Consider the following 23,718-nt stretch of genomic DNA (forward strand, 5'->3'; position numbering starts at 1 on the left):
AATAAATAAATCTCTGTCCCTCAATTTACACACAATATAAGAAATAATTAACAAATAACTGATAAAAACAACAAAAAAATTAAAAATAGCACATTCTCACACACATCATCCATGATAATTAATGGTTATTTTTGGTTGCATTTAGTTTTGTTATTGCTGTCGGGTAAAAACTGTCTCTAAAACGGTTGGTTCTTGTTCTGATTGCTCTGTATCGTCTGCCTGAAGGCAACAGTGTAAACAGAGAATGTCCAGGATGAGAAGTGTCCTTTGTGATGGGTTGTGCCTTTTTTAGACAGCGGTCGCTGTGCAAGTCCTCCCTAAGGACAGAGTCTAAGAGATTTTAAAACCAGTAAAAGTTTAAAATCAATCCTAAAACAATTATAAGTCATTTGTGTTTTTGCATCATTTCTGCTCATAATTTTAGTTCTCTCATTTTCTTTATGATTCAGCATCAGTGAGAAAACTGCTGTCCTAGCTCAAATTCTGAATCCAGCCTCCTCTTTGACCAGTTCAAGCTTCATGTAGGTCTGGTTCTGGTCCATACTGCAGGATTAAGGTTCTGGCAGGTGTGGTCCTCAGGAGAACACTTCTCATAGTCATTCACCTAAAGAAAATAGGAAATAAATTATCTACAATTAATACAAGAAGCAACTTATAACTAGTTTGTTCAATGTGCCCTAAGCTTGTGATTTTAATAATTACGTGTTCTATGATTTTGTGGCTGTTGTGGATTATGGATGGATGGACTTTAAATATTTCATGTTGTTCCCTTATTTAATTTTTACAGCAGTAAAGTTACCTTAGTTACTGAATCATTCAGGCCTCCTCTGGTCTTCAAACCTGTGCAACAAAAAAAAAAAAAAGAAAATCCAATTATTAAAAAAAATTGTGTTACATAAAGCATCCTAAAATGACTACATGCAGTTTGATGGACTGATCACCTGAAAATCCTATCAGATTATTGAACTGACTTTGTAAAGAGCCTTAAAAGGAAAAAAAAAAAAGAGTATTGAGATGAAATGTGCTGTGAATTGGCATATGAAAAAAACATACTTCAGTTCTGTCTGTGCGTGCGTGTGTGTGTGTGTGTGTGTGTGTGTGTGCGTGTGTGTGTGTGTAAGAACACCCTACAGTTTGATATTCATGCATGAAAAAGAAAGGCAGGCTGTGATCGAGCAACATGCTGATTTGTTTCAGAGCAGAGCAGCTGACTACTTAGGCTGTTTGGTGTTCATTATGTTCTGAGCGACAGCCTTTTCTGTGGTGGCTGCTTGTTGCTAATAGTGCACTACCACCAACCTGAAGGTAAATGTCTGGAGAACCAGTGACCAGAATGCATCGAGTTGACAGAGATATAAAGAATCCTTTATTTTCTCCATGTGTTACCATGGTGATATTCCCTTTGAGGCCAACAGCGGCTTATGATGTACACAAGTTAACATGAGACACATGCACAACAGACTTAGTATTTACAGTGTGTTTTTTCCACACGTTAGAACATAAAAAAGATAAAAATAAATGTTTGTAGCAGAGCCTGAGAGCTCTGACATCAGTCCATTAGCAAGTGATATACCTGAGCAATGTTACATAGAATAGTCTGTCCTTCATAAATCACAAGTAATGAGGTGAAGAGGTCATTTTTCTGCAGTGATCTTGAGGCTTTTTTTACAGGAATGTGCAATTTGATATTCCTGAGAATAAGCTTGTGCAAATAGGCAATAACAGCACAGTGATTTTAACATATGATGGACCACAAACTTTTCAACACGTGGCAAGAGCCCTCCCAGCTCTTGGAAAGAAGCTGTTCCTGAGTTTATTGTTTACTGTTAAATAATTGCAATACCCTGTGCAATAATACTGTTAAATAATCCTGTTAAATAAGCGACTTCAGCTGTTGTTTATCTCACTACCTCACTGTTGTTCCTTACCTGGTACCACTTAATGTACAACGTCAATCCATTTATATATAAGTCACCTGAATGTACATAAGTCATCCTAAATATCTGCTTTATTTCCTTTGTAGTTTTATTTTATTTTTAAATTTTTTGATACACTGTATATATGTGGGCTGCACAGTGGCGTAGTGGGTAGCACTGTTGCCTTGCAGCAAGAATATTTCTGCATGTAGTCTCCATGTTCTCCCTGTGCATGCGTGGGTTCTCTCCGGGCATCCTCCCACAGTACAAAAACATTACTGTTATATTAATAGGCTTCTTTAAATTGTCCTTAGGCATGACTGTGTGCATGAATAGTTGTTTGTACTGTCTGTCTCTGTGTTGCCCTGCGACAGACTGGCGACCTGTCCAGGGTCAGGGATAGGCAGTATTTCTAATACAAGTATTTGAAATACGTATTTCAAATACAAAATACTATTTTGTAATTTGTATTTTATTGAGATGATGAAAATTCCTTTGTATTTTGTATCAAAATACTTCAGTGTTGTGTATTTTTGTATTATTAAAATACCGTTAAAATACTTTCTGTGATACACAGTCTGTGATGACATCTAACTATCTATAAAGCATGAAATAGTGTCTGTGGCACCTTTGCAGTCAAGTCCCTGTGATACCACTCTCGGCCACTAGGGAATTTTGGCACTGTTTCACTTGCTATGGCCACATTGCTCTATCAACACAAAACGCACCGTGCTGCATATAACATTGAGTCAGGTATCTTCTACTTGGTGCTTTGTCAGGACCAGTCAAGGAAGTTGTTTCAAAGCAAGGTAAGCAACCAAACTTACCTAGTTTATTTCATTTATTCTCAACCGTAAATCACTCTTTTTATCGCATGTTCCTGTTCAGTGTAACGTTCAGTGTTCGTAAGGCTAGGGTATTTAACGTTTGAATGTTAGCTGCTAACTAACTCTCTGTGTTAGTTTCACTGGTGTTGATTTCACCAATGAAAGTTCAAAGAATCCCGTTTTTAAAGTTATTGTTATGTTACACGGTTTCCTTTTGTTTCATGTAATTAGCCTTACAGCCTACATAGGACTGTTGTATCTCATTGTCAATATGTGTGCAGCTGCAGCACCACAGGTGACCTTCTCCGCCACTTGTAGTAGGCTAGCTTTGGCTCATACTAGTGTTGGCCGTTTTGATTAACTTTTTTTTTAGAAATGTACCTAAATAATGTTCTACTGTTGACTGTATGTAGCCTACACAATATCAGTGTTGGGAGTAATGCAGTAAAACAGTAACTTAATTAGGCTACAGTAATGCATTGCTTTTTGCAGTAATGCAGTAATGTAAGGCATTACCAATACAATTTCAGTAATATTTTACTCGGTACAATTCTCAGTAACTGAAGTTACTTTGCTTTTTAATCCAAAATTGAGAAATGCTTAATTGGCACCAGGGAAGATTATCCAAGAATTAAAAAAGTCATCCAAGCTGGTCCTGGAATTTGATTGACATGTTTAGATGACTGTAGAAAGGGAAATTGAGTTATCTCTGCCATTCATGCAACAGATCTAACATGCTTAGGCTATACTTCTCATTTCAAGCAGTGAGAATAACTAAAATGTTGCTTTTACAGACTAGAGCACTTCTTTTGATCCACAGTTTAGACAAGGTAAGGTTACACAGCACAAGGCTTACAAATTGAGTTCACAAGCTTAGATCGCAACACTTCAGTTTGCAATTTTCCTTTCTTTTTTATGTTTTACAGTATTAATGTGACCACCTGATTTTTTTTATTTTCGCTTTTTTTGGTATTTACACTGATACCATTGCAAGGTTGTCCACTGTGGGAGTGATGGTGATAAATCACTTAAAATGTTAAAATGTTTGCCAGTTTAAATGTCTAAATAAATCATCCATTTGGATTGTTTGTCTTTGAGTTATTGTCACTGATTCATAGTGGGCGATCTATTCCACTAATAGAGTAAATAAGTATACTTAAGGAAAAACTTCTTGAGTTACTGAACATTTCTCAGGTTTATATTGGGGTGTCTAACATGAGGGGTCAGCATATCTGTTGACTGATTATGGAAGTCTCTTACTTTCAGATGTTTTTCCAGATAGTGTCCAAGTGAAGAGATAGAAGAAAAAGGCTCTTAGAATGAAGTATTTTGTAGTATTTTGAAAATACAGTATTTTATTTTGATAAATTGTTTGGCTGCTGTATTTTGTAGTTTATTTTGATACATTTTTAAGGTGGGTATTTGGTATTTTATTTGGAAATACATTTTGATGTATTTGTGCCCATCCCTGTCCAGGGTGAACCCCGCCTCTCACCTGGTGAACGCTGGAGATATGCACCAGCAACCCCCGCGACCCCATGAGGGACCAAGCGGGTCAGAAAATGGATGGATTTATGGATATATGTAGACACACTCTATATACCTCATGCACCTTTTGCATCCTTCTTTTGTTTATTAAGCCGATGTGTGACAAGTGAATTTCTCCACTGTGAGATCAATAAAGACTATCATATCTTATCTTATCTCTTATCTTATTGGTTCTAGATTTGAGGCTTCTGAAGCATTTACCTGATGGGGGAGGGGAAAACATTACGTTGCTTGGGTGGGTGGGCTCAGTAGAGATGCATCTGGAGCTAAAATTATAGATAATTCAGAAAGCTCTACTGTGTCTAAACAGTTCAAACACCGATCAGGTTCTAAAGATTCCTCCAACACTGCCTCACTTACTGAGGACGAGGTGATCATGTTTGGGAGGATGCAAATTATTTTATTTTTCATAAAATCTATTTTATTTATGAAGAATCCCATAAAGCTGCTGATGCACCTGAATTTCACCATTGTTGAATGACAAATTATATTTCTAATCTATTCCATTCTATTCTGGCATCATGAGTGGGTTTGAAAAAGAACAAATACTGGATCCCTCTGAATGAGTGTCAGACAGTCCAGAAAACAGTGAGGAACTAGCTGGAAACAATTAACCATCCAGCTTTACTTAAAAGAAAGGCTGAGTAATTCTTGTTTTTTACAACTTCAAAGCAGTGCAGCAGATCAACATGACAGCAAAACTCCCAGGACCAAAAAATCCTAAACTATGACCAGAAAAGTATCAGAGAGCAGATCTAGAAAAGCCTGTCAGCAGTTTAAATCCTGGGCTGAAGCCGGACTAAACATCAGAAATACTGAATGAAGATGTGAGCTGCTGCTGAGAAATGAGGTTCTGATGACGGACCAGAACCATCTCTCTCTGCTAGAGAATTCATCCGGATCTGCAACTGGAAGCTCACAACCGTATATCTCAGCCTCCAGGATCCAGTCAGATCATGAAGAACTGGAGAACCCTGAAGGATGTTCCTCAGGTTCTGCAGAAACACAGTACCAGGTCCATTTACCAGAACCACCAGGAGCTCAAACTGGACTGATGCAGGTGGTTCTACAGGTTCCAGTAGAAGACCTCACAGATTAAGGGGGAATTATTTCTCTGACTAACTGGATCAGGGAGGACGACCCGTTTAATTCTGCCTTCACCATCAACTACAGGAAGACCCGGTTACTACCGGACCTACAGAACAGAACCAGTCCTCATCAAATGGTTCAAAGGTTGATCAACACATTGATCCGTTTAGAACCCGTCATAAAACGGTTTCCCAGCTCAGAGGCAGAACTGATCCACCTTTGGACCTTCAGGAGGATCACAGCTGCTGGTTCGGGCCACACAGAACCTAAGATGGTTCTGGTCCCTAACTGGAAACATCCTCCTGACTGTTTTACTCTCAGTTTTTGTCAGATTCTGCTTCCAAAACCAGCTTCAAGCTCTCAGTCAATAATCCTGATCAATACAGAGCCTGCAGACTGGACTCAGAGGAAGCAGCTGATGAGGAGTCCTCTGTTCTTCATCCATCAGAACCATCAGTGAGATCTTCTTTCAGAACCAAGGTCCGATTGGATCAAGAACAAAACATTGATGAGCAAAGTGATCAGAGGAGTGGGATCATTGAAGCTGATTCTGATCCCTATGTCCTCTGGTTGGTTCTGGACCTGAACTCTTCCCGCTGAGGAGACAGAAGATCCAATAGAACCTAAAACAGAGGCAAGAACTAACAACATGACCACAAACCTTTGACTCTGAGATGAACTTTTTTCCACGTCAGCAGTTCTCTGTCCTTCCTGACTTCACATTCGTAATCTCCACTGTCCTCCTCTGTGGGACACGTCAAGATCAGACTGAGGTCTCCAGTTCTCAGCGGGTTTCTCTTCATCTTGGTTCTGTTTCTGTAGAGCTGGTTCTGTTCTCCAGGCCGATCAGAACCGTTCTCATACACATGGACCTTCCTGTCTTCGTTGTCCCACCATTCCACTTCAGCATCTCCTGGCAGCCCAGGTGTGGTTGTGAACGGCAGCAGGACAGACTCCACCCCCTCCTCCACCTCCACCTGACATTCTGAAAGAACAACAGAGGAAGATGAGTTGCAGAGACAACAGAATTAGCTCTTAATCACTTTATTGAAGGATTGTGGAGAAAGCTGAAGGCCAGAAGTAGATGAAGGAGCAGAAGGCAACAGAAAAGGTCATGAAGATGATCAGAGCCTAGATGATACTCTCATCCAGGTGCTGCTGACCAGCGGTGTGCAGCTGCAACTTTTCTTTCTCACATTTACATTTGTGGATCTAAAGTGAAACCTCAAAGGGTCATAAATCTTACTCTTACTCTGTTTTGGGCTGATTGGCTGATATTAACATCCTTTACTCCATTGTCAATAATTAGCATCACCTGCTGCCACCAGGTATCTTCAAGCCATTGTACATGGGACTCATCTTGCCCTAACTAATTCCCTGTTCTAGTGCCTGTGTGCACCACAACCTTTTGTGATCCTGTTTGGATAAGCTCCTGCTCTTCCCACTCTGAGGACTAATCAGCTGAGTTGTCTGGTCTTCTGCCTCTCACTGCCACGATCATCTCGTTTTCTCAGCATCAGGACCTCGTCGAGACGCCAAAGCATCCAGGGCCCCACAGTTCCTGGGGTAACCACTGGCAGAGCTGCTGAGTAAGATCTCATCTCCAGAAGTGCTATGGGGGATCCCGTTTCCAGGGCTCCTGCAAGTGCAGCTATGGGAATTCCTGGGTGCCAAGTGTCTGGTCAGATTGGATCAAGAACATATGATGAATGAGCAGATCAGACTGATTGATCAGCCATCAGGGGAGTCGGACCAATGGAGCTGGTTCTGATCCTGATGTCCTCTGGTTGGTTCTGGTCCTGAACTCTCCTTGCTGAGGAGACACAAGATCCAATAGAACCCAAAATAGAACAAAGACAGAGACAAGAACTAACAACAAAACCACAAACCTTTGACTCTGAGGTGAACCTTTTTCCATGTCAGCAGTTCTCTGTCTTTCCTGACTTCACATTCGTATTCTACACCGTCTATCTCTGTGAGACGCATCATAGTCAGACTGGGGTCTTCAGTTTTCAGCTGGTCTGCATTCACATTGGTTCTGTTTCTGTATAACTGGCTGTGTTCTGCAAGCTGATCAGAACCATTGTCATATCCATGGACGTTCTTGTCTTCTCTGTCCCACCACTCCACTTCAGCATCTCCTGGTAGCTCAGATGTTGTTTTGAACGGCAGCAGGACAGACTCCGCCCCCTCCTCCACCTCCACCTGATGGACTGAGAGAACAATGAAATATATTGAGGTATACATACAGCAGCAACAGCTCTTCATCACTTTCTTTAAGGATTGTGGAGAAATCTGAAGGCCAGAAGCCGATGAGAGAGCAGAAGCTGTGATCTTTAGTCCAGCTGCTGCTGACCAGCAGTTTGCAGCTGCTGCTTTTCTTTCTCACATTTACATTTGTGGATCTAAAGTAAACTTGAAGGGTCATAAATCCTGGTATTTGTGTTGGGTTGATTGGCTGATCTCCACATTCCCCACTTCACTCTCCATAATTAGCATAACCTGCAGCCACCAATTATGTTCAAGCCGTTGGACCTAGGACTCTGTATACTTATACTTGCCTCCTAAAGTCATTCCCTTCCAGAATGTCTTCATTTACTGCTTGCATTTCTGCTCCTCAGTGTGCTTGTGTGCTCTTTTGGCCTTTTCCTTTTGTTTTCTGCACTCGCCTTGCCCTCACTAGTTCCTTGTTCTAGTACCTCAGTGCACCGCAAGCTTTTGTGTTCTGTTGTGGATCAGTGCACCCTCTGTCTTCTCTGAGGACTCATCAGCTGAGTATTCTGGTCTTCTGCCTGACACTACCATGATCATCTGGTTATCTGCCTGTCTCTCGTATCAACATCTGGGTTTCCAATATACAAATCATTTTAGCGTCACAGTGCCACCAGGTATCGTCAAACCATCTACCTGTATCAGCCATTACTGCCATTACTTGTCTTGCCTGCCACCATCTTCAAACCATCCAATAAAGTTTCAAGAAACTCAAAACTGTGTCCAGTTTGAAAATCGGGTTTCCAACGGACAGATCATTACAGTACATTCTGGCAATTATGAACCCATCACCAGCAGATGTGTTACATTCAGGCATAAAAGTTAGGATGGACACTTGGGCATTGTTTAGTACCAAGATTCAGTGGCATTGTTCAGTATCAATGGATTACCTGAAGTTGTCCCAGGAGCAGCTTCCGAAGGATCTAGACTAGTCATCCATCCTCCCGGTACTGGTCCTCATTTCCAGAAAAGACAACATCATCCCTCCGCTGCCAATGCCAGTTCCCTGCCTTAGACAACTTCCACCAAGTGTCACTCAGTGTCTACCCTTGAGGAGTCTTCTATGTCATCCGTCATGGCTTTACGGTCCAATTCTACTTTGGGAGAGTGCTCCAGATCAGGCGACGAGAAGATGGATATCCTAATATATTTTCCTGAAAAATTAGAGAAGCAGTCGCTGTACTATGCTTAGCTACTGGAAGATAGCTCCAATTCATCACTTCACCAGGCTACCAGCCCTTCATCTATTCACCATCAGTGACATTGTCGACTGCCTGCCAGTTGCAGTTCTGCTTTTTCTTACTCATCTCTAGCTATCACGTCCCTAACACAACCAGATCCTGCTTCGGAGTTGACACTGCTGGGTTCCATTTCTCTATGTTGGGATCACCATGTTCCGAAGAAGAATCTTTCTTCGCCACACATTCACTAAACTCCTGATGGCATTTCCCCTTCATCACCTTCGCTCTTACTATCCACCTCATTCCCAGCTACTGTCTACACAACCTGCACTTCTCTCACCTATCCCTCTGATGTCACGCCACAAGAGCTGGAAAATAAAATAAGAACTTTTAGAGGCTAGGAGGGACATTGCTCCTGAATTATTCTCCTGTACTGGAGGAAAATATAAGAGGACTTGAGAAGGTTTATAATACTGTTTACATTAAATTACCACCCATCATTGCAAGCCATTCTTGAGTCAACAAAAAGGGGTCAGCCTGCAACCAATATTCAACTCACTAATATTCAAATATTAATTAGTAACATCATCTTTATTGTCATTGAAACATACATTACAACGAAATTTGTTCTCTGCTTTTAATCCATCACCCTTGGGGAGCAGAGGGCTGCCATGTGCGGCGCCCGGGGAGCAATCTAGGGTTAAGGGTCTTGCTCAGGAACCCAGAGTGCAGGCACTGGGGATCGAACCGGGTACTTGCATCTTTCTCTGAGTGCAAGCACGCTGCTCTAACCACTAGGCCAACACGGCCAGTACTGGCAATGAGGACCAGTACCGGGAGTATGGATGACTAGTCTAGTCCTTCGGATGCTGTGAACATCCTAATGCCACAGAGGATGTTCACAACATGGAGGGTCTGGAATGCATCTCAAAGTCTATTCTCATCATTGAGGGTTCAGGAGACACCTCAAAGCCTGTCCATGTCATGGAGGATACCCAGAGCCTGTCCATGTCATTAAGGACACCTCAGAGCCTGTTCACGTTAGGGAGGACACCTTAGAACATGTTCATGTTCGGGAAGACACCTTAGATTCTATTCCTGTCACGTAAAATTCCTTCCTGTCATGGAAGGTTCCTCCAATTCACTGAGGACTCCTCAGATTCTGTACCTTTCTCAGAGCTCATTAAGGAGGGGCTCCAGATGGAACCACCTTAAGTCAAAACACTGGAGGTCATCCAGGAGAGGGTTGAGGTTGATTCACCTGCAGCCTACACACCAGAGATTGTCAAGGGGAGGTGCAGATAGATCTTTGGGATGCTAGATGAGTTTAGGTTGGCTTGTCAACTATCGCTGAGGTCCACCAAAAAGTTGTCCAATGACCTCAGTATCCTCTTCCTCATCGTGGTTTTAAGCAACTAGGGCGTTGTCCCAATGCCAAGCATCTAGGGCCTTGTCAAGAGCCAAGACTCAGGCCCACACCGGTTATTTTAAGGACCCTAAGTTGCTGGAGGGGTTTCCACTGCCAGAGCAGCTGAGTGGGATCCCATTTCTAGAGCTGCTGCAAGGGCTCCTATGGGGATTTACTGGGTGCTAAGCTTCAGATCACATGAGATGTCAAGCTCAAGGTAATAACACACATTAAGCTCAAGGTCACGGCAGATGCAAATTCCCAATGTCACGTCTGATACCCAGCTCCAGGCCAAGTCTTCCACCTGAGTCCAGGCAAGTCTGTTGCCAAGCTATGGTCAGAGAATATTTTCCAGCCTGCCAAGTCTCAACCAGGGTTCCAGGCTGTAGCATATGTCAGAAGCTTCTACCTTTGTCTGAGTCCTTTACACAAGAGAAGAACCCTGCTCCATCACGTACAGTCTCCAAGAGCCCTGTTCTGTCGCCAACGGCTGCATAGAGCCCTGCACTTAATCTCTTTTTAAAAAATGCAATACTCTGTCCGATTTGAATATCGGGTTTCAAACATACAATTCATTATGAAGAGTTCATATTTTTGTTTCCATCCATAACAATCCTCTCTGGTGGGTCCACTCAGCATCTCTTGCATTTTCTCCATGAACACACTGACACACACCTTTATCACCTCCCAGCCTCCTGGTTCCTGCAGCAGCAGCAGGTTCCACTCATAACATCTCTACATCTCTGTCAGATCCATCCAGCTGATCACTTCTCACTTGCACTCTAGTAAATTATCACTTGGTGTTTCCACAGTGAAGATGCATCAGAGCTGCCTGATTGATCAGTTGATCAGAAGGTCTGAGGAACACCAGAAGATCCTGCTGCTGCTCTGGGTTCTCCTGAAATCTCAGAAGAACTCACTTGATTATGGATCTAAAGATGCCACGGAATCATATTCCATGAAAAATTTACTGGGTCCGTCCGTCCGTCCGTCTTCTTCCGCTTATCCGGGGTCGGGTCGCGCGGGCAGCAGCTTCAGTAGGGAGGCCCAGACGTCCCTCTCCCCGGCCACTTGGGCCAGCTCCTCAGGAGGAATCCCAAGGCGTTCCCAGGCCAGCCGGGAGACATAGTCCCTCCAGCGTGTCCTGGGTCTTCCCCTGGGCCTCCTCCCGGTGGGACGTGCCCGGAACACCTCACCAGGGAGGCGTCCAGGAGGCATCCTGACCAGATGCCCGAGCCACCTCAACTGGCTCCTCTCGACGTGGAGGAGCAGCGGCTCTACTCTGAGTCCTCCCCGGATGACTGAGCTCCTCACCCTATCTCTAAGGGAGAGCCCAGACACACTACGGAGAAAACTCATTTCAGCCGCTTGTATCCAAGATCTCGTTCTTTCGGTCACGACCCAAAGCTCATGACCATAGATGAGGGTAGGAACGTAGATCGACCGGTAAATCGAGAGCTTCGCCTTTTGGCTCAGCTCTCTCTTCACCACAACGGATCGGTACAGCGCCCGCTTCACAGCAGACGCTGCACCAATCCGCCTGTCGATCTCCCGCTCCATCCTCCCCTCATTCATGAACAAGACCCCAAGATACTTAAACTCCTCCACTAGGGGCAGCACATCCTCCCCAACCCGGAGAAGGCACTCTACCCTTTTCCGGTTCAAGACCATGGTCTCGGATTTGGAGGCACTGATTTCCATCCCGGCCGCTTCGCACTCGGCTGCGAACCGCTCCAGTGAGAGCTGTAGATCACGCCCTGATGAAGCCAATAGGACCACGTCATCCGCGAATAGCAGAGACGCAATCCTAAGGCCACCAAAACGGATCCCCTCAACACCTTGGCTGCGCCTAGAAATTCTGTCCATAAAAGTTATGAACAGAATCGGTGACAAAGAGCAGCCTTGGCGGAGTCCAACTCTCACCGGAAACGAGTCCGACTTACTGCTGGCAATGCGGACCAGACTCTGACACCGGTCGTACAGAGACCTGACAGCCCTTATCAAAGGGCCCGGTACTCCATACTCCCGGAGTACCCCCCACAGGACCCCTCGGGGGACACGGTCGAATGCCTTCTCCAGATCCACAAAGCACATGTAGACTGGTTGGGCAAACTCCCATGCCCCCTCCAGAATCCTGCTGAGGGTATAGAGCTGGTCCAGTGTTCCATGGCCAGGACGAAAACCACACTGCTCTTCCTGAATCCGAGGGGGGGACCACCACCCCAGTCTGCCAATCCAGGGGAACTGCCCCCGATGTCCACGCAATGTTGCAGAGCCGCGTTAACCAACACAGCCCCACAACATCCAGAGCCTTAAGGTACTCAGGGCGAATCTCATCCACCCCTGGGGCCTTGCCACCGAGGAGCTTTTTAACAACCTCGGCAACCTCAGCACCAGAGATGGGAGAACCTGACCCAGAGTCCTCAGACTCTGCTTCCGCAATGGAAGACGTGTTGGTGGGATTAAGGAGGTCTTCGAAGTATTCTGCCCACCGAAACACAACGTCCCGAGTCGAGGTCAGCAGCACACCACCCCCACTGTAAACAGTGTTGGTACTGCACTGCTTCCCCCTCCTGAGACGCCGGATAGTGGACCAGAATCGCTTCGAAGCCGTACGGAAGTCTTTCTCCATGGCCTCTCCGAACTCTTCCCACGCCCGAGTTTTTGCCTCGGCGACCAGCCGAGCCGCCTGCCGCTTCGACTGCCGGTACACATCAGCTGCTTCTGGAGTCCCACAGGCCAAAAAAGCCCGATAGGACTCCTTCTTCAGCTTGACGGCTTCCCTCACCGCTGGTGTCCACCAGCGGGTTCGAGGGTTGCTGCCGCGACATGCACCAAGTCCAGCCCTGGACCCCAGCAGTGGACCCGGTACTGGGTCAAAGCTGCTTCTTCAATTCCAGCAATGCTTCCATTGAGTGTTTGTCAGGAGAAGTGCTGAAAACTTGGAGCTGGAAACTGGACCCTGTCTAGACCGGACCTCTGCCTCCTGCACTGGTTCCTCATCTTCACTCATTCTAATGTGTTATGTTCAATGAAAGCAGGAAAAATGCTGAGTCATGACATCACATTTACTGGGACTCTGAAGGTGAAACTCACACATTTCACTTTCAGCTTCTAAGGAGCCTCTGGTCAGTATTGATTACACCTGATCAGCTGATTGGAGAAATACAACAACACATTTACACCCCTGACCTTTGACTCAGACAGTTAAACCCCTGACCTTTGACCCAGAGATTTAACCACTGACCTTTGACCCAGAGATTAACTTGCTTCTTCATCAGGATGTTTCCCTCCCTGTTGGAGACAATGCACATGTAGCTTGTAGTGTCTGTGGGGTGTTCCAGAGTCAGACTGAGGTCTCCAGTTCTCAGCAGGTTTCTCTTCATCTTGGTTCTGTTTCTGTAGAACTGGTGCTGTTCTTCAGGACGATCAGAACCGTTCTCGTACACATGGACCTTCCTGTCTCTGTCATCCCTCCACTCCACTCTAGCATCTCCAGGCAGGAGTGGTCTGGTTCTGCAGGACAGCAGGACAGACTCCTTCCCTGATTCCACCACCACGTTGTATCCTAGAGGACAACAAAGGACAAGATGAGTTGGACAGACAGCAGCAGCAGCTCTGATGGTCACATGACTGTCTCCTCCTTGTCTCTGGGTCTCCTGCTGGTGGAGGACTCTCAGTGTTCAGACTGAAGAAGGTCCAGCAGGTTGTTGGAGGACGTGGACCAACCAGGTGACCTGAGCTCACCTGACGTCTGTCTCCTGTCTGACAGAAACCAGTTTAAACCAGTTTCTGATGAACATGTCGTGAATAATGCCGGTTGAACCCGATATTCACCTGGACACAGAGTTTTTGAGTAGTGGCAGGTTAGGCAGGCAAGCAGAAACAGACTTGGCAGATGAGTTATGGCTAATGGTACAGGCAGGGATGAGGAGACCAGAGGATGCAGGTAGATAAAGACCAGAACAGGCGATGTAGACCAGGGAACCACCGGAACGGTCAGAGGAAGAGGATGGGACTCACAGAGAAACAGTAAGAACTGCAGGCGATCCGACATGAGAAGTAAAGAGAAGAGATGTTCTGGCAGGGATGAGTTGGCTGAGAAAGGTATATGTGAGCTTGTGAATAGATGACCAGAGGGGAATTTAATTACTGGCAGCAGGTGAAGTTGGTGTGGGCTAATGGACTTGGGCAGAGCTGACAGGATAGTGGCTGAAAGCTGGTCCAAGAAAAGTCCAAAACATACAAAAACCTAAACCATGACAGAATAACTGTTTTCTTCTTCAGGACATGTGGAGCAGCAACCAGAGAAGGAGTCAGAACCTACTGAGGAACCCATCAGATGGATGGATGAGTGAGAAGTGTTGCTGGATCAAAGAGTGTGGAGCAGATGATGAGCAGAGAGCTGAGAACCTCTGAGGTGCTGTGTTCATGGACCATGATGGAAGCATCAGCTCAGAGATCTCTGTCTATCTCCACACTGAGCTTCTGGTGAACTGGGAACCAGCTGCTGACTGACAGCAGATCAAGCAGCTCTGCTTCCTCCTCAGTCACTGACTCAGCAGTTTCTGCCTCTGCTTGTCCTCAACCAGACAAAGAGACATGAAGCTGCTGAGATCTGACCCACAATCCACTAGAAGGTTCCTCAGAGGAGCTTCTAGAGTCCTGCTCAGGATCCTCATGGAGAAGCAACCATAGACATAATATAAGAGTAGACCCCGCATCGACCGCTTTTGTCTATGGGCGCTGACGGGATTTAGGGGCGCCATCTTGGGCCGGTCAACAGTTCAGCTCAGTGTATTGTGTTGACCAGGTGCAGAATCAATTTTAATCAACTATAACTCGGTGAATAATGAATTAATTTTCACATTTTTTTTTTAAACTATAGAGCTATAACAAATGGTCCAGTGCGTTTAAATAATCTTAGTGGGGTTAAAAGTAATAGAATATTCTGACAGAATGTATGTATGTTTCAAAACACAGCTACTCATACATGTTTATAAGTTTTTTATTACTACATAAACAAACATATTTGTACATTGAAACCAATGAACAAAACGTCTGTAAAAACAGAAATTTTTACAGGCCTAAGCATTTGTTTAACAAGTAAATGACTGTATAAACGTTTTTTTCTTCTTTTTTTACAAATAACTACTGTGCTGTAAAATAATAATTTTAATCATCAATACGAACTGAAGGCTTCAAATTGCGGAGATCAGCACCAACCCACCGCGACCCGAGTCATTGGATTAGAACGGGAGAAAATTAAATATGATTATTAAAAAAAAATCCAAAGTACAGTAGGACAAATAGTGACTCACGTGTATTTCACTGCTCTTCTGACTGAGCCGCTGCATCCTGACTCCGCTCTGAAGCGTTTTTTTCTTCTAAAGCCCGCGGTGCAGGTGTGTTTTTTTTTCGGAGAAGAACATAGTTATCGTAGTTGTCGCCCTTTTTTTCTTCTGGGCAAAAAGATTCTTATAAACCGACATGACACCATCGATTATGTTTGAGAAATTTAATGAACGGCTCATCAACGCAAATCCGTTAAGCAGCAAGACCGTGAAAGGTGCACCGCAATATAACGAGGGTTCACTGTATCTATCTATCTATCTATATATATATATATATATATATATATATATATATATACCACATATATATGCACATATAGTCCTGCTCAGGATCCTCACAGAGAAGGTTGTGGCAACAACAGGAGACCAGGCAGTGACCATCAGAATTATGGGTAACAGAGTTTTAGAGACTCACCTGATTTGAAATAATGCTGGATATTATTTGAGAGTGCTGCAGCAATTACAACCAGAACCAGGAGAACCAGAAGAGCTGAGGCCCAGGATGGAAATTGTGCTGTGGAGACACATAAAGAACATCATGTCTTCTGATCTGGATCAACATTGAGGCTGTGTAATCTTGGTGAAAATCAAAATTGTTATTTATCGTCACCATAATTGTGTTTTGCAATTTAAGCTATTTCTATAAGAACATTATTCTAATTGAAAATTCTAATAGATAACATATTTGACTAATCAAGGGAAAGAGAAAATGAAAAATGTTTCCAAGAGGTTGTGATTTAGGGCCTTTAATGATTATAACTAGTGAATGTCATGGTTTAAGTTGTCTGGCTTCTTTCTTGTTTTGTAGTTCACCCAGCTCTCCCTCCCACAGCCATTAGTCACACCTGTTGGTAATCAGTCAGATGCATTTCACCTCCTAGTCTCCCTATTTAAGCCTCCCTCTGTCTCACTCTTGTGCCGGTCCGACTTCAGTCACCACCTCTCCATGCCAGTCCTCGTTTGCCTTTGAAGATTGGTTCCTCTCGTGTTAAGGTTAGTCTAGCCAGTCACTCTAAGGACTGTTACCCCTGTGTTTCCCTGGAGAAGTTTCTGCTCTGTTTCCAGGTGTATCTCTGAGATCTGCTAACCTGATTAGCCGCCCAGGAGATGCGCTGCTCTGAGCCATAGTGTCTCCTGAAAACTGCTACTCGGACCACTGTGCTTCCTGGCCACTTTGGTCTTTATGGACTCTAGCTCCGGGCCGTCAGCTCCTATCGTCACTTACATCTCTGATCCTCTGCAACCCTGACCCTCCGGACTTCATCACCCACCATCCAGCAACCTCTTGTAATAAAACTCTTTAAAACCTTCAGTCCCGTGTGCGCGTCCTGAGTACACCGGTAAACAATCATGACAGTGAATAGTTTTTTTAATTAACAATTATTAACCTTTTTTTACCATGGGAGATGGATGTCTAGTCAATTGTAACACTGAATTAGACTTGCCACCAGTAAATGTCAATAACCTTTAAGTATATTTGCTCTTTAAATCTCTAATCATTAACCACAAGCAAAGGAAAATTCTCTCATGTATTCGTATTGTTAACCCAAGAGGTGACCACAATTAAAATACTTAAAATTTATTAGACCAATAATTCCCTGACACCTTGTGCTGCAGTGACACAAAGTGCCAGAAGACCTGCCATTACTTACGGCAGCTGGACTGCCAGCGTTGTGACACCTTGTGGCAGGTGGCTGGCGAAATGCAACATGCTTTTATTAGAAATAATAATAATAAAACATGATTATTTGGAAGTAGTTATAGACTAACGGGCATCTATAACAAATCGTTTGCTCACAAACAGCAACAGGAGTGCGGCAACAGCCGTGGCACCTTCTTGGCAGTAGCATGCCAGTAAAAGTGCCACTATTAGCTCCAGCTGCCGCTGCCACAAAATGAGCTTGGCGCTGCTGGGAGACAATGGGATGCTCCTGTATCACTGTGTTGATAGGGTCATGCAGTCAACTTGCTGAAATTATGTGCAAGGTACGTTTATTTGAAAGGAATGTGACTTAATTACTACTATTATTTTGTCAGCTAGGTAACTTCTCTCAGTAAGTAGTAGTGTAATCTCAGGTCCATGTGTTGTGGTTTGCTATGCTTAGTGGCGAAAGCTAGGGCAGTTAGCCCAACTTTAGGTTCTTCAGGATCTGGGGACCATGGATGACTGAAGTGTTTATTTCTGTCCATCTAAAGCTCAGAAGCTGCAGACCTGGAGGAACAGCTTAGAAAACACAAACATCTGATCTGAGATGTTTGTGTCTGACGTCAGCAACCAGGAAACTGCTGGAGGTTCTGATCCAGAGACAAACAGACTCACCTGGTTCAGCTCTCAGGTCAATGATGGTGAGAGGGTCCAGAGTGGATGTCCTCCTGCGATTATTTATTTCCTGAACGACTCGACACTCATATGTTCCTGTATCATCAGCCGTCACTTTCTTCAGAACCAGAGACACGTCTCCGTTCTTCATGTCCTGCAGATTTGTCCGATTCCTATAGGATGGAGACTGGACCTCTGGATCCACCTGCTCGTTCCTGTACATGAGAACATATTGACCAGGCTTCAGATCAGTTCTGCTCCAGTCTACGTCTCCATCAGGATCGTTCTCAAGAGCTCTACATGGCAGAATGATGGTGTCTCCTGGTTCTGCTGTGATGATTCTCTGATCTGCAGGAACACAGAGCAGAGAGGTTAGAGCTCTGATTATTAAATATAAGAATAATATATAATCCTATCCACAGACACCCTAGTTGATCTGAAATATTTACAATAATTTTTTCTTTTTGACTTATTAGTTTAAATCCGACCAGAACCATTTTCTGTCTCCAGGCCTTTAGCAGACCTTCATCATGTTCCAGACCAGAGAAGAGCCAGAAGTCTCTGCTTCCATCTCTGACTGATTGATCAGAGCATCTCTGATAGAAAGTTTCAGCTCACAATTATCAGAGTTTTAGATAATTATCAGACATCAACATCAGATTTAGAACTAATAACAGTTGTTTAAAGGAACAGCATCAGATCAAGTTAAACAATATTGTGTTCATATTGTGAGTTAATAAAACCATGGTAATTAAATCTAAGGTTTTCCCACCATGAGAATCCATATTATTATACCATAGAGCGACAAGGGCTCTCGTCAATTAAATAATGACAATAATGTCGCCACAGAGGAGGAAATTGCTGTAAAAATAATTTACCATTAATTAGCATAAATGTACAATATTAAGCTCAGATATTCTGTGACATTATAAAGTTAGAAATTAGAATGAAAGTAGCAGAAGGAAAAGAGATTTTACATCTCAATGTGATTATATCTGGTTACATAAAGGTTATTACTGAGATAATAAAATCAGACTAAAGTGCCAAGGGTTCCAGGATTGAAACAGTAAATTTAGCATCTGGATATTTTCTAGAGCCTAAAAGGAACATCTGGACTCTTCCCCTGGATCAGAACCCTATCTCCAGGGTAGACACACCATGAATGTTTTAAACCGGATCTGGATTCCAGGTCTGCAGCAATGAGGAAGAAGCTGCAACATGGCTGCATGAAGTATGACACCTGGAAAATATCCCGATGCACATCTCCTGGATTGACCCTCAGAGGACTTCTGGCAGCCTCTGTCACAAAATATTTTTATTGCATTGAAGGATCAATATATTTACTCTCACCCAAACTGGAGTGATTGTTAATTTACAATATTTTTTAATTAATAATTTGTTAATTGTCTTAAATGTTGATGCTGGTATTGGTTATTAAACCCTTTTTACACTAGTTTAAAATCTTTGTAAACAGAAAGCAATGTTTGAAAGTCCAAAGATTTTATTTTAAAATACATTAATACATATCTTAATTTGACGTTTTAACAGTGAAACCTATATTTTGATAAAATATTAAAAATCAATTAAGTCAATTAAATTTGAAATAATTTTATGGACGATCATTTAAGCAACTGAAAAGATGATGGAGATCACACAAAAAATAATCATATTTCATCGTCAGTTAAGATTAGTTGCAGCCGTTCTCACCTGGTTCAACTCTCAGGTTAATGATGCTGATGGGGGGGTCATCATCCAGAATGGATCTCCTGCTGTGATTATTTCCTTTCTGAACAACTCGACATTCATATGTTCCTGTATCAGCAGTTGTCACTTTCTGCAGAACCAGAGACACGTCTCCATTCTCCACGTCCTGCAGATCTGTTCGGTTCCTAAAGGATGGACTCTGAGTCTCTTCATCAAGCTTCTCCTTCCTGTACAAATGAACAGGCTGACCTGACTCCATATCAGTCAAGTTATTGTAATATTGGGGGCTAGTCCGGGATGCAACACTGTTGTAGATCCTCTGTTTCTGTGAGAAGGTATCGATTTAAAGGACCTGGGCTCCCAGTCTGTATTAAGATGTTTATCTCAGTGCAGGAAATTCCTTCACTTCACCTAAAACAAAGATGTTGTTTTTACATCTGCAGATGTAACAGTTTGGTTCTCAGGAGCTCTACATGGCAGAATGACAGTTTCTCCAGATTCAGCTCTGATGTTAATCTGATCTGCGGGAGAGAAAACATTACAGAGAAGATGGGTTAGAGAGAAAGAAGAATAATTCACTGCCTAGTTCTGATTAGATAATGACACAAAAGTTTATTTTATTGATAAGAAAAATAATAAAATAAAAAAATAACGTCTAATATAAAGTTAGCTCTAAAAAACACCAAGAGTTAAAGATAAGGGTAAATATTGACCAAAAGAAAAAAAATATATTGATAGTGTAAAAATAACTCCAACCTATAGACTTAACATCCAATAATATAATATGTAATATTTCCATAATGTAAAATTTCCATAATGTAAAAAGGTTATACACTAGGCAATATGTATGGTAGTCAAGCACCAAGGGAACCCTCTGGGTTGACGATCTCACTTTTTGAAGAGTGGACAGAAACTGCTGAAACAGGGGAAAAGCATACTGCAGACCGGCTGGGCATCCATTCCGAGTGGGGCGCTGGTCTCCGCCAGGGAAAACCACAAAGGTCAATGTGTACTGCTGCTTGAGGCAAAAAGATCGACCTGGGCCGTACCGAACCGATATCTGCTGTACAACCTGAGGATACAGCCTCCTTTCCCCTGACGGAGGCCCCTGTCGGGACAGATAATCTCCCTGAGGGTTCCTCGTCCCCAGTAGGTGCACAGCCCTGATGAAGCTGAAGCTGACGGAGGCCCAGGTCCACAGCCTCTGGGCCTCCGTCAGGAACCACTGTGTTCTGCTACCACCCTGGGGGCTGACATGGAACCCTGCTGAGGAGCTGACCATCCTCATAAGCACATGCTTGTCTTTGAGAGAGAGAGGGCAAGAAGTGGCTCAGTGCCAGATAAAATGTCCTCAGCTCCAGGATATCAATCTACAAACGTCCCTCCTGAGACTTCCACAGCCCCTGGACGGGCCTGCATTGCCACACTGCTCCCCATCCGAGGGCCGATGCGTCAGTAATTACCCCCCACCCCCCTCCTTGTGGGAACCGTACCAAGTGGGACCCTCGCCGCAGGTATGTTCTGTCTCGCCAGCGGCGGAGGAGCACTGCGTAGCCGGGAGTAACACGTCCATGTGGAGGCGGTTGAATCATCTCTGCAAGGGCCGTAGAATATTTTATTTAAATTTAAACGTAAGTAAGTAAACTTAAGTATCAACATCGGAATGATAACTGTTTAAAAAAGACGTTCTTCATTTCGCAGTGCTTCACGGCTCTTTCAGGACCAGGGAAAGTTGTTTTGAACTGCTCTTATTAGGTGGTATTTCTTTTTGGTTTCTGTTTCCAAAGCCTCATCAGCTTTGGTCTTTGGAGGAGAAAATAGGAGGAGTAAGCAGCCCTAATGCAGAACATCAGCTGCTGGTCACACAGGCAGCCATGTAAAGTCATTTTTAAGGAAGCTTGAAGGTCCAAAGATTTTATTTTAAAATACATTTGGATCTCCGTTTGACCTTTTAACAGTAAAACATATATTTTGATAGACTATTAGAAAATAAATTAAGTCAGTTAAGTTTTAAATTAATATTGTATGGATGATCATAACTAAAGGTAATAAATAAAGAATAGTTGTAACAACAGGCAATAAAAGGACATTTAAAAGTGTGTTGACGAAGAATTCAAAATATTTTCACAAGCAACTGAAAAGATGATGGAGATCACAAATAATAATCATGTTTCATCAACAATTAAAATTATCATATCACCCTCCTCACCTGGTTCAACTCTCAGGTTAATGATGCTGATGGGGGGGTCATCATCCAGAATGGATCTCCTGCTGTGATTATTTCCTCCCTGAACAACTCGACATTCATATATTCCTGTATCAGCAGTCGTCACTTTCTGCAGAACCAGAGACACGTCTCCATTCTCCACGTCCTGCAGATCTGTTCGGTTCCTAAAGGATGAACTCTGAGTCTCTTCATCAAGCTTCTCATTCCTGTACAAAAGAACAGGCTGACCTGACTCCAGATCAGTTCTCCTCCACTCTGCAGCTGTAACAGTTTTGTTTTCAGGAGCTCTACATGGCAGAATGACGGTTTCTCCAGCTACAGCTGTGATGTTAATCTGATCTGCAGGACAGGAAACATCACATAGCAGAGAGGTTAGAGAGGAAGAAGAAGAATTTACTGCCTAATTCTAAATAGAAACGTGCATAAAATTGATTTAAAACAATTCAAATTTTCTTCTTCTTCTTATTATTATTAATATCCATCCATTTTCCGACACGGTTATCCCTCTTGGGGTCGTGATGGGTGCTGGGTCCTATCTCCACCTGTCAATGGGTGAGAGGCGGGTTCACTTGGACAGGTTACCAGTCTGTCGCAGGGCAACACAGAGACAAACAGAACAAACAACCATTCTCACACACACACTCACACCTAAGGACAATTTAGAGAAGCCCAGGGTAGGACTTGAACCCAGGACCTTCTTGCTGCAAAGCAACAGTGCTACCTAAAGCGCAGGAGTGACGCTACAATAAATTTGTACTCGTACTTATCTTCACAAAATACCGCATAGACAGTGGCTTTCTGATCTATAATGCTCTAACAGTGGCCTCGGTTGCCTCAGTGGAGATATACAAAGATGGCGTCAACAAACAGGAAACAGGTACACTGCTCAGGGATTACATGGCTTCCAGTTCCCAGGGAAAGGAAGCAGCACTGAGAGCTAATCAGGGCTGACATGCACACTGCTATTCACTGATTGGCTGTGGACGTGACCAGCTGATTGTCGGCGGCGGATTTATGGAGTGATGAAGACATGAAAGGAGGTTAGGGCTGAACGTGCAAGGCAACACGGAAATAAGTAAGCTAACTGTCAGAACTCCAGAAGGGTGTATCTAGACAGAAACCCCCAGAAGCCCATACCTGTGGCCTTTATATCGATCGATCTATCTATCTATCTATCTATCTATCTATCTATCTATCTATCTATCTATCTATCTATCTATCTATCTATCTATCTATCTATCTATCTATCTATCTATCTATCTATCTATCTATCTATCTATCTATCTATCTATCTCTCTCTCTCTCTCTCTCTCTATATATATATATATATATATATATATATATATATATATATATATTAGGGCTGGGCAACGATTAAAATATTTAATCGCGATTAATCGCACTGATTAATCGCGATTAATCGCATTGTATTTACAAACTCCAAGAATGAATTCAAAAGTAGTGTAAAGAGCACTTTTATTTTAATGTTCTGCTGCCATATGAACAAAAGTGTTGTAACATTTGTAGCACTTATCAGTAACACATATTTAGTGTAAAGCTCAACTTAAACATGTAAAACAAAAAATAGCAATAATAATAAATTAAAGCTTATTGCCACTGACAGGGAATTCTCTTTATGGGGAAAAAATCTACCAAAAACAGGCAATTTCTGAGGTAACAGCAGGGAGCAGCATTACCATTTTATGTTCAATACCAAAGTTTAACTTGGCAGTGGTTCCAACTAACTTGTTTCTGTCATATTCCATGCTGGAAGAACTTTAAACTGAAATGCTTGCTAACTCGATATGCTTGCGTTTATTTGACGTTGACACGCGGTTTTTTGTTGTTGCTTTCTCGCGCGCATATAGTGAAT

General features: G+C 43.2%; 2 protein-coding genes across 2 annotated transcripts in view; both read right to left on the bottom strand.

Moving 5' to 3' along the window:
• Window positions 1-23,718, bottom strand: part of LOC105923632 — an 869,484-nt gene that overhangs the window by 694,921 nt on the left and 150,845 nt on the right. The gene's annotated exons all lie outside the window — the stretch shown is intronic.
• Window positions 85-14,160, bottom strand: LOC110367571. The gene is made up of 5 exons (XM_036132360.1): window positions 13,488-14,160; window positions 7,270-7,593; window positions 6,042-6,365; window positions 800-840; window positions 85-604 (listed from the first exon to the last, which is right to left on the bottom strand). Exons 1-5 carry the CDS (start codon window positions 13,624-13,626, stop codon window positions 518-520), a joined length of 915 nt encoding a protein of 304 aa, XP_035988253.1. The 5' UTR covers window positions 13,627-14,160; the 3' UTR covers window positions 85-517.

This window comes from Fundulus heteroclitus, unplaced genomic scaffold (genome assembly GCF_011125445.2).
Source record: "Fundulus heteroclitus isolate FHET01 unplaced genomic scaffold, MU-UCD_Fhet_4.1 scaffold_49, whole genome shotgun sequence".
NCBI classification, from domain to species: domain Eukaryota; kingdom Metazoa; phylum Chordata; class Actinopteri; order Cyprinodontiformes; family Fundulidae; genus Fundulus; species Fundulus heteroclitus.

What these genes read in the sequence shown, in the direction of transcription:
- LOC110367571 (XM_036132360.1), bottom strand. Translation starts at nt 13,626, where the DNA reads ATGAAGAGAAACCTGCTGAGAACTGGAGACCTCAGTCTGACTCTGGAA. An exon ending in AGTTCATCTCAGAGTCAAAG is followed by an intron (nt 841 to 6,041) that starts GTTTGTGGTCAT and finishes TTTGTTGCACAG; the next exon opens with GTTTGAAGACCAGAGGAGGC. An exon ending in TGAATGATTCAGTAACTAAG is followed by an intron (nt 605 to 799) that starts GTAACTTTACTG and finishes TATTTTCTTTAG; the next exon opens with GTGAATGACTATGAGAAGTG.